At 43.3% G+C, this 14,354-nt stretch overlaps 1 protein-coding gene across 2 annotated transcripts in view; it reads left to right on the forward strand.

The window, feature by feature from the left end:
• Nucleotides 1-14,136, forward strand: part of SNX7 (sorting nexin 7) — a 42,230-nt gene extending 28,094 nt beyond the window's left edge. Inside the window, exons 8-9 of one of the 2 annotated variants that reach the window (XM_035122860.3) lie at nucleotides 1,199-1,351; nucleotides 13,376-14,136. In XM_035122860.3, the coding sequence (XP_034978751.2) occupies nucleotides 1,199-1,351; nucleotides 13,376-13,453 (231 nt within the window). In that variant the 3' untranslated portion in view covers nucleotides 13,454-14,136. The remainder of the gene's footprint in view (nucleotides 1-1,198; nucleotides 1,352-13,375) is intronic. The other variant, XM_088673795.1, reaches the window with a different exon arrangement.
• Nucleotides 14,137-14,354: the final 218 nt, after the last annotated feature.

Raw genomic sequence — 14,354 nt, forward strand, 5'->3', positions numbered from 1 at the left:
TAATAAGAGGAGGTGGCACAGGGGTCCTCTTCATTTATTTCTTTTTTAAAAAATAAAACAACTACTCTATTCCGAACTTAAAAATGGAAAGTGTAATGCTGGTGGTCAACAAAAGAGGTTTAAAGTCTGTCTCAAGGCAAATCTTTAAAAAATGTAGTATAAACACTGACAATTGGGAAACCCTGGCCTGCGAGCGCTCCAGTTGAAGAACAGCCTTTGCCAATGGTGTCTGGGCTTTGAAGAAACTCGATTTCAGGACGCAAGGGAGAAACGTGCTAAGAGGAAGGCACACTTGGCAAATCCACACCGTGATCAGCTCCCGCCTGGAAACCAATGTTCCTACTGTGGAAGGATGTGTGGATCCAGAATTGGCCTCCACAGTCACTTACGGACTCATTGTTAAAACCGTGTTTGACAATCTTACTCGGCTACAAGTGATCGCTGAAGAAGAAGAGGAGGAGGAGGAAGACTCTTTTCTCTCTTCCAATTAGTGCCACAGCCTGGAAGAGAAAGGGGAAAGTTGAGGGGCACATTAAGGGAAGAATGATGGCTACTGAACGTTTGAATTACACTCCAGAAAGAAAGAAAGAAAGAAAGAAAGAAAGAAAGAAAGAAAGAAAGAAAGAAAGAAAGAAAGAAAGAAAGAAAGAATCATTACCAGTAAAGCAGAGGCCCCAAAGACTCTTATTTTTTTCCTTGGGATTTTGGTACTTAGCATGAAAAGTGGCACTTCCTCTGAGTGGGGCAGGAATTTTGGTCCCGCCTTTTTGTTTAGCTGTGTTTTTTCTCTCTTTCTTCCTGCACTGCTGTGTTCTTAGGTTTTTCTTGTTTTTGGATATAAGTTGCTTTATGTTACCTGGTAAGAAGGGAACAAAGCTAACTCATTATACCACAGCTCCGAATGACATGAAATTCATTCATGAATGCAATAGCCAAGCAGTTCTTCAGGGAAACTTGTCAGCCATCACTGACCTTCCAAAAAACCCGAGTTTGCTGGAATATAGGTTGGGGTTTTTTAAACTGCAGCCAAGAGAAAAAGTCTCTTGCTTGCATCTGCATTCTAGAACTGCAACAAAGACCTTGTTTTGATGCTAACAACGTTTCCATTACTGAGTTCTTGATTGGGATTTCACCCTCCATTACTTAGTCTGATTTGTTTGTTTGTTTGTTTGTTTGTTTGCTTGCTTGCTTGCTTTAGCTATCAGAAGAGATTGGAAAACTTGAAGATAAACTAGAGTGCGCCAATAATGCTCTGAAAGCTGACTGGGATAGATGGAAACAAAGTATGCGTCTTGATATGAAACTGGCTTTTGATGATGTTGCAGAAAATAATATCCACTATTATGAACAGGTAAGACACACTTTTAGAAAAGCGTTGCGGAATTGGTTGCTTTCTCTGTACAGTTCGCTAAGAAAAGAAACAATTTGTAATGCAGCTTTCTATTCCAACATAGGCCTTTCAGTTAATTGCTGTGAGCTCGAACTGCTTCTGAGTTGACTGTCAACAGAGGGCAGTCTTGTTTTACAAAGTGCAAGGATGGAAACATGTATTTATATTGCTTCAAGAGAGCTGCAAGTGTTTAAGACAGCAAAACTTTGCCTTCCAGGGCTGTGTAGAAGCCGATTGCAGGATTTGAATAGTAGATCAATCACTGAACACTTTAGTTGACCAAATTTAAATTGGTGTGGCTGAGATGGAAATTAGTGTAAGGTTCAAGGTAGAGCTGCCATCTCTTTTATTGGACCTGTTCCTGTTCCTTAAACAACAACCCAGCATGAAGAGATCAAGCAAATTAAGGTATCTCTTATCTCCATACAATAAAAAAAAGTTTTGCCTGATAATGTCAAGCTGTTGTTAAAGGCATGCAGCCAAGAGGGAGTGTGAAAACCTTTGCTTCCACTTTTAATTGACTAAAGTTTGCTGTGTCATTTGCTCCTAGAATTATGGTTCACCTTAGGTATGAATAACAAGCCAGCTTCAGTTTGGAGTAGGCTTGTTTGAAACTGACCAGATGTTTACATTAGCCACTATTTGTCATACCAGGCAACACAGCAAACTAGATGAACCGAAAGTGAAATTAAAGGCTTCTGAGATCCTCCCACCAGCCATACACGAGGAGAGAGGAGCGTGCAAGCTCAATGCTTGTTGCAGCTTGTGTCTGCTCCTGCAGGTCAAAATAAACCATGGTCTACTAGTGTGATGGTCAGATGTGACCACTGCAATAAGGAGTATATCATTAAAGATATCTAACTATGAATGTCTTACATGGATGTCTTCTGTTTGCTGCAAAATGCTAAGGACCTGATCCATAGGAAACCTTAATGTGGCACCCCCATGCCATCTAGGAGCTTTTTGCCGAAATAAGTAAGTTTAACTAGTTTTGAATGGAGCCTTTGAACAAATGAAATTGCCGTACAAGGCACAGCTCCTTTTTCTCCCCCTTAACAACCTTGAAAAGGAGCCATGCTATATTTTCTGACTGAGAGCCATATTAATTAGTTTCTCTAAAAAGATAAGAGTCTCTATACCTTGTTGTATTCTAATATGGGTTTTCCCTAATATGAATGGCTTTCACCTGACCTCTCAGTGCTGAATTTACAAATGCTTTCAACATAATGTAATTAGAAAGAGAGAGCTCTTGATTATCAGGTCTGTTTAAATTAGTCTGAGAGAGGCACGGGGCATTGACAATCCGCTCCTATAGATCAAGATCAAAACACTGCCTGGTGTCTGAAGTTTTGCTGCTTCTTGACATTTCCTCAGCTTCCTCCTATCCACTCATGACTCTAGGTTTTCCTATCAGAGATGCATGACCCAAAGCTAGTCATACAAATGTTGTGCTCTGAAATTATTCGACTGTTCACAGACTGGTCTGGAGGCATTTTGGGTTTTTTTTTTGTAGGAGGAAAGAAAGGATCTGCAACCCAAACATAAGCATTTGCTTTTGAGTATCTCTGTGAATTGTTACAGTGGCCTCCCTACAGTGGCCCACTAATGCACAGCTCTCAAGACATTTGAAGGTGGCTAACCTGTGGTTCTCCAGATGTTGTTATATGGCAGCTCCCATCACCGCTAACCATTGGCCATGCTGGCTGGGGCTAATGGGAGCTGGAGGTCCCAACAACATCTGCTCTAACCCATCCCCAGCATTTATATGCTAGTGCAACTGCTCAGAACTGGGCTATCAAACTGATAACTTGAGAAGAAGCTAAGGCGTGTTAATCCGCTCTCCCTTCCGCAGCTGGATCCACTAGGAAGGGTAAGGGTGTGTGTGTGTGTGTGTGTGCATATATATATATATGGTATGGATGAGAGGCCACGCCCACTGCTCAGGCCAAAAAGAGGTTTGCCAGTTTTGCCTTAAAAAGGTTTGTCAGGAAAGATTGTCAGACTTTGGGGGCTCAGGGAACTATCTTCAAACAGAGGGGAGAATTTCACACGCCTTGACATTTTTATTTGGCTTAGATCAAAATCCAAGAATGGAATTTCTGGCTTCTCCACCACCTCCTGCTTTCAACGTCACCTGCACTCCCACAGAATCTCGTCAGGGTGACGAAAAAGGAGAGGGGGAAATGCTCTATTTTGCTTTTCTTCCAGGTTGCCAGTGCTGCTAGGGGAAGGGAAGGGAAGATGAAAAGTGTGTGCCCGGGCAGCTGCAGGGTGCTGGCAAGGGGACAGAGCGACACTTTTCTGAGATAGTTCAGGAATGGCTGGGGAAATTTATTTGTGATTTCGCAGTTTATTTCCAGGAAACTTTGGAGGACTCCTGCACCAATCTGAGGAGAGCCTCAGCAGGCTTGGCCATCTCTGCGTCTCACAGACGTGCTGTCTCCGTAACCCTCCATCAACCTTTTATCGTGCCCTTTGTGTAGATGGGGAGCTGAGCCTTGCCTACAGAAACCTAGTGACCTCTTAGGTAGACTGAGATTTGAACCAGTGATTTCTTGACTCAGGGTTCATTCTCCTAGCCACTATGTTGCTCTTCCATTTACCTGTTGGTATCAAATGCATGCAAAAATCATGGCATGTATTCTGGGTGATGACACTCACCACACCCTTTTATTACAATTTTCATTTATTAAATTTATATCCTGCCCTTCCTCTCAAAGGAGTCTAAGGTGGCAAACCCACCAGTGAAAAAACAAGTGCTATTTAAAGCATTTAAATGCAATTAAAAGTATCCAAAGAACATTTAAGAGCAATAAGCACCGTAAAACATTAAACTTTTTTTTTAAGGGCGTCTTTGGCATAGACCCACTAAAGAGGTTGCAATAGCCCTTTTGCTTTGTGTTTAGTTCCAATTATTGCCTTGGATTCCATCGTAGCACACAAGTATTTCTAAAACTTTGTCTCCCCTTTGTTAAGTCTGGGGTAAAGATGTGACCTTAGAGTTGTTCCACATGCTTTCTTAGGTACGTTTGCCTGAGGATTTTTGCTGTCAGTCTGTCGAGCCCCATTTAGCCAGTATGGAAGAACACGTCTTATCCTCCTTAAGCCAGATTAATGCTGTCACTGTATGAAGTACTTCAACAACAGAGCATACCTGCAAACTGATCTGCACAGAGCGAAATGGCTTACAATGCAGGGCTTTGTTGACAATGTAGCAGTCCTGGCATCTCCAGCCAGGGCTGGAAATCTCCCCTGTCTGAAATACTGGAGAGTGTGGACAATACTAAGTTGGAAGGACCAATGATTTGATATAAGTCAGCTTCCTATGCATAACTATTGATACCTAAGCTTTCTTTTTGCCATGTAGCGAAATTCTATTCTGGGTGCCTAAAGCCACTCTAGCAATGCAAAATGCTATCAACATTTCATTGGACTGTGTGGCGAATCCCCCACTGGTTTCAACTAGCACTATCAAGCAATAAGATTTTTTTTTTTAATGATTAGCAGTACAACCAGGACTCCCCCCCCCAAGCCGAAAATCACCAAAACTCAGTTCTGACACCTCTCAGGTGGACATCATTGCATCCCAGTGATCAGGGGGGATGATAATAATAATAATAATAATAATAATAATAATAATAATAATAATAATAATACCCCGCCCTCCCCAGCCAAAGCCGGGCTCAGAGCAGCTAACACCAAATATAAAACAACTGGTTAAAAGATAACTCAACAACAAAACTAAATACATCAAAATTAAATTAAAAATTAAAAATGCAGCCTCATATAAAGGGGGGAAAGAAAGGGAAAATGGGGGAGGGAATCAGGTTGGCTGCAGGCCAAATGCCAGGCAGAACAACTCTGTCTTACAGGCCCTGCAGAAAGAAATTAGGTCCCGCAGGGCCCTGGTCTCAGGAGACAGAGCGTTCCACCAGGTCGGGGCCAGTGTTGAGAAGGCCCTGGTTCTAGTTGAGGCTAATCTGATTTCCTTCGGGCCTGGGACCTCTAAGGTGTTACTGTTTATGGCCCTTAAGGTGCTCCACAGGGCATACCGGGAGAGACAGTCCTGTAAGTAGGAGGGTCCTAGGGCTTTAAAGGTCAAAACCAGCACCTTAAATCTGACCCTGTACTCCACCGGGAACCAGTGCAGTTGGAAAAGCACTGGGTGAATATGGTCCGATGACAGGGACCCTGTGAGGAGCCTCGCTGCAGCATTCTGCACCCGCTGGAGTTTCTGGGATGATAGGAACTGTAGTCCTAAAACAGCTGGGGACACAAGTTTGGGGAAATGGTGTGCCGGCCCTTCTCACATTGCCGACAATCCTGTTTATGTCTGAGTAAGGAGCATGATTCTCTACTTAGATTGTTAGCACTGTGGACATTTCCCTATGCAAAGATTGAAAGCAGGCAGACTGACTTTATACAGTGGTACCTCGACTTACGAACGACTTGACAACCGAATTTTTCGACTTACGAATGGGGGTAATGGCCGCGCGCTTACGAATGTCTCGACATCCGAAAGGAAACTGCGGTGGTTTTAGATAGGGATTTTTTGACTTACGAATTTTTCCGTTTCCAATGCATTCCTATGGGAAATGGCGTTTCCAATGGCGTTTTTTGAACAAATTTGTTGACCTACAAGGTGCCTTCAGAACGGATTAAATTCGTAAGTCGAGGCACCACTGTATATATTTGCAAAAGAAGCCAGCTGCTGATCAGTATCAATTGCACCCATCCAGAACCAATCGAGAATTTGCCCCTCTGGCTCAGTGAAAAAGGCAGCTAGGCACAGACTGGTTTGTGACACAACAGTAATAATAATAATAATAATAATAATAATAATATTTACACCCCGCTCATCTGGCTGGGCTTCCCCTGCCACTCTGGGCGGCTTCCAACAAACATTTAAATACATCAAATATCACAGATTAAAAACTTCCCTAAACAGGGCTGCCTTTAGGTATTTTCTAAATGTCAGGTAGTTGTTTATCTCTCTGACCTCTGATGGGAGGGTGTTTCTCAGGGCGGGTGCCACTACCAAGAAGGCCCTCTGCTGGTTCCCTGTAGCTTTGCTCCTTCAGGTATACTGGACCGAGGCCATTTAGGGCTTTAAAGGTGAGCATCAACACTTTGAATTGTGCTCGGAAACGTACTGGGAGCCAATGTAGGTCTTTCAAGACCGGTGTTATGTGGTCTCGGCGGCCGCTCCCAGTCACCAGTCTAGCTGCCGCATTCTGGATTAGTTGTAGTTTCCGGGTCACCTTCAAAGGTAGCCCCACGTAGAGCGCATTGCAGTAGTCCAAGCGGGAGATAACTAGAGCATGCACCACTCTGGCGAGGCAGTCCGCAAGCAGGTAGGGTCTCAGCCTGCGTACCAGATGGAGCTGATAGACAGCTGCCCTGTATGTACCAGTGAATGAACCAGCGCAGGCAGAACTTGAGTGTCCTCACAGAGCACAATGCCTTTCATTGTAATCAGTCAGATATTCAGCTGCTAGTTGCCAAGTGTGGAGTAATCATACAATGAGAAATCAAATGCTGTGTCTGCATCCCTCAGAGGCTGTGTAGCAGGTGTCTTTTAAATGTGTGTGCGTGTGCGTGACACACACACAAATCCCACACCGTGGTGGGTATTATATATATAAAAAACATGGATGCAGAAGTGCAGCCTGCTTGACAATCAAAAGAACAGCACGCTGTTCACAAACCAGCAGGTAACCACCACTATTGTGTTTGTACTGTCACATATCAGCAGGGCTTCCCCTGCGACAAGAACAGATGAGTTTTCTGCTGTTCTCCATGGCGCTCCATATCTATAATGTTTAATTCATCATTTTTTGGGGGGGATTGCTTCATTAGCAATTGCAGCATCTTGCTGGAAGGGGTGTACGTCCAGAAAAAAGTATCAAGCAGTTTAAGTGGAGATGAAATCAGTAGCAGTCAAAGGCAAGGCTTACCTGCATATACAGTACTGCTCATTTCATGGACAGATGATAGCCTCGGATGAGTGTTGTAGAATGAGGAGTTTGCACAGGAGAGAATACACAGCCCTGGGGGTTGTTGGCATTTGTCTGTCTCAAAAACAACAACAGAGTGAGCCTCCGGGGGTGAAGTCAAACTGCTGCGTTAGTAGCACTGAAGTGACCTCCCTAGGGTGTGAGCCCATAAGTGTGTATGGAGGTCCCAGGCTGCCCAGATGACAAGACTCCCTCTTAGCCTCGCTGATGTGGTCCAAAGGAAATGAGAGCGATACGTTTGGCACCAGCTTGGCTGCGAGAGTTGCCAAAGGAGTCATACAAGGAGCCATTTAACCATTTTAGGAGCTCCACTCTGGATTTGTGTAGGGCTTAGCTCCATCTTCTCATGAAGACAGTATTATTTATTTTTATTTATACCCCGCCCTCCCCAGCGAGAGCCAGGCTCAGGGCGGCCGACATCAACAAAGTTACAATAAAACGTAAAAGAAAGAAAAACAATTGATTAAAATGCAGATTAAAAATACAATTTAGATTTAAAAAATTGTTTTAAAATGCAGCCTTATTTTAAAATGGCCCAGATCAAAACCCAAAGGCCAGGCGGAACAGCTCCATCTTGCAGGCCCTGCGGAAAGATGTCAAATCCCGCATGGCCCTGGTCTCCTGTGAGAGAGCGTTCCACCAAGTCGGGGCCAATACTGAAAAGGCCCTGGCCCTAGTTGAGGCCAATCTAGCCACCTTATGGCTCGGGATCTCCAAAATATTGTTATTTGTGGACCTTAAGGTTCTCCGCGGGGCATACCAGGAGAGGCGGTCCCGTAGGTACGAGGGTCCCAAGCCGCGTAGGGCTTTAAAGGTCAAAACCTTTAGAGGTTAGGACCAGAGTTTTCCTTCTCCTAGATGAGCTACCTTCCCATGTTGGTGAGCCCCACCTGCCCCCCACTTCCCCCTACAGCACATGCAGAAACTGCCCTCCTGGGCCCACTATTAGTCTCATCCACTCAGCCTGCCAGAGCATGTCTTCACATGGAGGGGAAGTCCCTAACTCACTGAGCGCTTGAAGCCCCATTGGCTACCCTCACCTGGTTTACCCAGCCTGTGTATGGGGTGTTAAAGGAGGGGTAGTATCTCTGGTGGTGCTTCTGAGATAGTTTGTCCACCGTTGGGGTCGACCCTGCACTCAGTTCTCACCTGTGGCTCCTAGAAGCTGTCAGCATCTGACAGCAGCCACACCCCATGAACAGAACAGCCTTAGAGGTGGGGTAGCAATAACTTTAGAAGTAATACCCACTTGGGTGGATTAGTGCTTCTGGTTCCTTCTGATTTTAAAACAGTGCCCCCTATCTACTATAGCTCTGTTTTAGAGTCCCCATTCTTCACCTTGCATATGCAGAAATTGGATTCAACCTAATTGGTTTTTTTTAATGAATAAAAATGTTTATAACCTGCCAGTGGCCTACATTGGGTTATCCCACTTCCCCTTCACACCAACCCTGTGAGGAATGTTAGGCTGAATGAAAGTGACTGGTACCTGTTGAGTCTTCACAGCTGAGCAGAGATTCACATCAGGCTCTCCTTTGTCTGGTTGCAAGGTTCTAAACTGCTGGCACCACACAAAATAGCTGGGGGGGGGCAGGGAGGGCATGACTTCATGAAGAAAATATGCGGGGGCAGTTTTGTGTCGGTGGTTGCTATATGTAATCATGTGAGTGCAGGGGAATGCTTGCATACATGGGGGTTCCGTTCCGGGTCGCCATGTGCGACAGTGGGACACATGCAAGTCAGTTCCAGCCTGCTCCACTCCTGCCCTGTCTCCTTTCAGCACCAAAACCAGGCACACACATCAGCAGTCGTGTATGGGCTTTATCGCACGTGAGTGGGGAGGCCCCTGTATATGCAGGAGGTAGTAGCCACATCCATTTTTCCTTGGCTATAAGGTAAGGTAAAGGTAAAGGACCCCTGGACGGTTAAGTGCAGTCAAAGGTGACTCTGGGGTTGCAGCACTCATCTCGCTTTCAGGCTGAGGGAGCCAGCGTTTGTCCACAGACAGTTTTCTGGGTCATGTGGCCAGCATGACTAAACCGCTTCTGGCGCAACAGGACACCGTGACGGAAACCAGAGTGCACGGAAACGCCGTTCAGCTTCCCGCTGCAGCAGTGCCTATTTATCTACTTGTGCTGGTGTGCTTTCAAAATGCTGGGTCGACAGAAGCTGGGACAGGGCAGCGGGAGCTCACTCCATTAGGGAGATTTGAACCACCGACCTTCCGATCGGCAAGCCCAAGAGGCTCAGTGGTTTAGACCACAGTGCCACCCGTGTCCCTTGGCTATATCCACCGCTGGCACGTAAGCCCTAAAGGGTTGGACAAGAAGGATTGCATCCCTCGGGCGGAGTAAAGTTCTACACCCTTCCCTTAGAGTTAAGACAATCTATAATTGGCATATAATCCTAAACTGTTCAAGGGTCACAGTTTAAGGAATACTCAGAGGCAGACATTGTCTCCTTGTATATTGTATCTGCTAAGTCAGGATTGTGGGACTGCCAGCTCTCCATGACCACAAGACGGAAGCTCTGGGCAGAAACTTTCAAGCCAGGGAGACAGGTGATCAGGAGGTACTATCCAATATCTCCAGCAGTATACAATAGATAGATGGTAGATAGATTAGATAGATAGATAGATAGATAGATAGATAGATAGATAGATAGATAGATTGATTGATTGATTGATTAGATGATAGATAGATGATAGATATCTAGCAATATATGGAACCATTGCAGTAATCAGGTGCACCATTGTAAGAACAAGCATTTCCAAAGATGAACACCATGTAGACATCAGCTTAAGTATGAAGCAGAATTGGTTCAAAGAAGCACATTAAAACGGCTCTCGTTTATAACTGACAAAGCAAGACATTTTAAAATTAAAATCACAGTAAGTGACTCGCCTTTGAAGCAACAGTATAGCATTGCCTTTCAACACAAAGATTTAGAGCCTCTTTTACTTACATAAGTTATTCAATTTTTAAAGCTTATCCACATTTATGTAACCAAATGTGTGTTCCAAAATTCAGATCCTTCTGTGGCTTATTTTGTTGTCGGAGATCAGAACTCTGCTCCAGCTGACAAGATATATAATTAACCATACGAATACAAAAGTAGGTCTCTGTGCCTCAGGCTCTCCGGGCCTTTTCTTCTGCAAAAACATCAGCTGCAAAAGTGACATTACTTTTGAGGCATTCATTTGAGCTACTCTGAAATTATTTCATTCCGCTCCCTTAGCACGGAGCGGGGAGGTGGCTGATTCCAGATAAAGGACCTTTAGCACAAACTTACCAAAGGAGAGTGAAATGTTAAGACGGAGTTTAATTTCAACGTGTGGGATTGGATTTGTAATTTACGCATCTAATTACTCATAAAACTGTTCTGGGTCACAGGGAAAGGATAACAACCAAAAAATGAAATGGAAGAAGCTTGCCTGGAATGGCATATTGCTTGGGAATATCATTGCAAGTTACAACATATAAACCAGAACATCAGCTATAGGGGGAAACTCGGAAAGTGTTTTAATTTTGCATGCAGCTGTGCCTAAAGATCATTAGCAACTGCAATAATTACACCATAATCCTGTTGGTGCATCAGCAAATTCTATGAAGTATTTACAAATGTGAAGTAATTTCTGATCTGGTGCAGTGCATTTTCGCTCCATTCTGTTGGCTGGAGAGCAGGGAAGTGTTCCCTTAGCCAGTGTTACATGACAACATTGCAGCCCTTTCCACGGTTGTGGCTACTGTAGAATTGATCCACAGTCTGTCTTTACAATCAAATGGACTGGAGGCTGTGATCCAACTGGGACCTCCACTATATGCGTGGAAGATCACACTGTTGTATATTTCTTAATTGCTGCAACCTCTTTCTGTATTCAAAATCATTAGCACAGAATCATTGCCCACAGGGGGTGGGTGGGGGTGGGCAGACAAAGCAATCTGCTTAGCAATACCTTGAATTCCTGTACAGTGGAACCTCGGTTGTGGAACGTAATCCATTCTGGAAGACAGTTAGACTTCCGAAACGTTCGACAACCGAGGCACAACTGCTGGTTGGCAAATTCCTTTTAAAAAATGGGAAAATACCAACTAAAGAACAATGGCAAGACGAACTGATGAACTATGCAGAACTGACGGATAGACTTCGAGAAAAAGACAACAGTGATTTTGAAAGAGAATGGGAACCATTTATATTATATTTGCAGAAACAAAGAAAGACTATAGACTTGATGGCAGGATTTAAACACTCACATTTTTATTAATTATAATATGTAGAAGGTAAGAAACAATATAGTGTATACTTCTTGGTGACAGCCTAGGGAAAAAATAAAACAGAAATGGAAGTTGGGGGAAGCCCAGGAGGAGAGGGAAGAGGGAATTTAACATTAATGTTATGGATATGTGATGTATGTAATAATTGAAAAAGAAAATGCAACAAAATCTTTTGGGGAAAAATAAAAAATGGAGAAACGTGCCTCGGAAGCTGTTCGACTTCCGAGGCACGTTCGAAAATGGAAGTAATCACTTCCGGGTTGTCGGCGTTCGGGTTCCGAATTGTTCAGCTTCCGAAGCATTCAACAACTGAGGTTCCACTGTATTCACAACCACCAGGGAACCAACTTGGTCTTTAATTTAGAAACCAGTTTTATGAGAAGCTGAACTCTGCACCTTGTACTGTTGGATTAATTTAAAGGGGGTTCCTACACTGGAGGCATCCCTCCCAGAAACCTGAAAGAAAGTGATGCCGGCTTCAAGTGAAAGCAATGTTTTTTATTAGACACATGATTTCTGCTGAGCACTCAAAAGATAACAGCAATCTTAGCCATTGCAACCCAATGTCATTATCCTGAACCAATCAAAATTATTTAGATCTTCAGATCAGCCCTCATCATAATACTATGTGATTACATAGAATCATTTTCAGTGCTATTTTTCTAGAAATAGTGGCACTGGAACTCACGGCAAACATCTTCCTTGTTCTCTTAAAATGACAATGGTGCCCATCTGAGAGGTGCCGGAACTGAATTCCAGCTGAAAAAAAGCCCTGATCATTTTTCAACATCCTCCTTTGACTAATTTTCCTGCTTACTAAATATCCCCCAAGATCTTCTTTCATCTATCTTCAAAACAATTCAAGATTAATCACAATTTCCATGCCTAGCCGATTCTCCTTTTCGTGCACATAATTGGCGATCAAAGATTCAAACAGGAAAGCCCGCAGTTTAGCACTGAATCAGAACAAACAGCAATAGGATTTCCCACTAGTTGCTGTTTGTTCTGATTTAGCACTAGAGAGCGGATTTTGGGGGGGTAAAAGCAGAGGGAAAAGGGCAAAACCGCTCAGATCTGTGTCTAGAAAGCACAGGACAGGCGCAAAACTGCTTGAACCCATGCTTTCTAGGCACAAGGCGAGCAGATCTGTGAATGAACCCTGTGTGCTTCATGACTAAAGAGCAATACGTAAAAGCTGTAAATAAATAGAGCACCAGAGCTTCCTCTGACCTATGTGGACATGAAGTATTAAGGGTTCTGTGTCCCCTGACACTTTACCTGTAGGCTGTATCGATGAAGGGGTAGGCCCCTGTGCTTTTCAGAGGAAGGCAAACTGACTTTTTTATATCCTTCGTCTAAAGAGCTGCCATCCATAGAGCCAGTATTCGTTGACCTTTTATTGTAGTGTGATCAAGACTGTAATAATCAGTGCAGACCTTTTCAAGTTACAAGTACCTAAAATAAGCAGCCAGTTACCAGGAATCGATTTCCTGACCACGGGCAAAGCAGCTACTTGTCAGAATAAGCTGTGGCCCTGTTCATCACTCCTCATGGTTTTTAAATGGACATAAAATGTTGCTCTCCTTAGGAAAATTAATGGGTCCTAACATTTCACCCTACTGCTTGTTTTATATTACACGCACATCAAGACATTTGAACAGGTTTCAAATTAATTTCCCCCCTCTTGTTTTAAGTGCCTTGCTACCTGGGAGTCCTTCTTGACATCTCAAACAGACATTCGCTTGGAAGAAGAACCTGAAGATCAGCATTGACTTCCGACAGCAAGGACCAGTTCCTTAATCTTCTTCTGAAATGTGGCTAGCCAAAGAAGTTCTCTGCATATGAGATCAAATCCATTTTCCCATAGAATTGTTAAGATTCTGTAACATGTGGAAAACAAACCTGTTGAAGTCTCAGGTATTCTACATTCCTGGACTATATTTTGAATCATGGTATATATCTATAGAGGAGGTGTGGGTAGTGATTAGGATGTATTGCTAAACCATGGTTAATGTTATGAGGATGAGATCTTGGAAGACATTGGAAGGTTTCGATTAACCACATTATGTCATAACCCTAAACTAAGGTTTGTTAAAAGCATGGTTTGGTTATTAAACCACGATTTGAAGTTGGTCTGTTTCAGCTAACCATAGTTAAGATTCACCATGGTTTGTTGGGTTTGGATGATAAGCCGCAGTTTATCAAAAATGGAACAAAAATGCCCAAACTGTCCCCCATGGCTGTGCTGGAGGAAGGAGAATGCAATCCTTATAACACTAAATCATGGTTTAGCACTGGATCCAAACTGAGTCAGAGAGAGAGTGAGACCTACTTTTATTTTTTACCAGTTTTGTGCATTTATCTGGTTTTTCTTTTTAAATACCCTGTAATTTGGATATAAAATATTTTAAATATGTAAAAATAGCTCCATTTTAATAAATAAAAATTAAGAGGATTTTCTCTCTCTCTTTATGCTCATTGGTGCAGCCTCTTTAACTGGCTTTGAGTATTTATAAAACTTCAGAACAATCGCTGAATGAAATCTTTTCTTGGTAAATGTATTGTAGCCAAGCTTTCACTAGGTGGAATGTGGATGCCACTAGCGGCAGATTCAACACCAATTAGTCTAACGTGTCTGACACCAGGATTTTTATTTTTATTTAGATTGTCAGA

Source organism: Zootoca vivipara, chromosome 7, assembly GCF_965207765.1.
Source record: "Zootoca vivipara chromosome 7, rZooViv2.hap1.1, whole genome shotgun sequence".
In the NCBI taxonomy this organism is placed as follows: domain Eukaryota; kingdom Metazoa; phylum Chordata; class Lepidosauria; order Squamata; family Lacertidae; genus Zootoca; species Zootoca vivipara.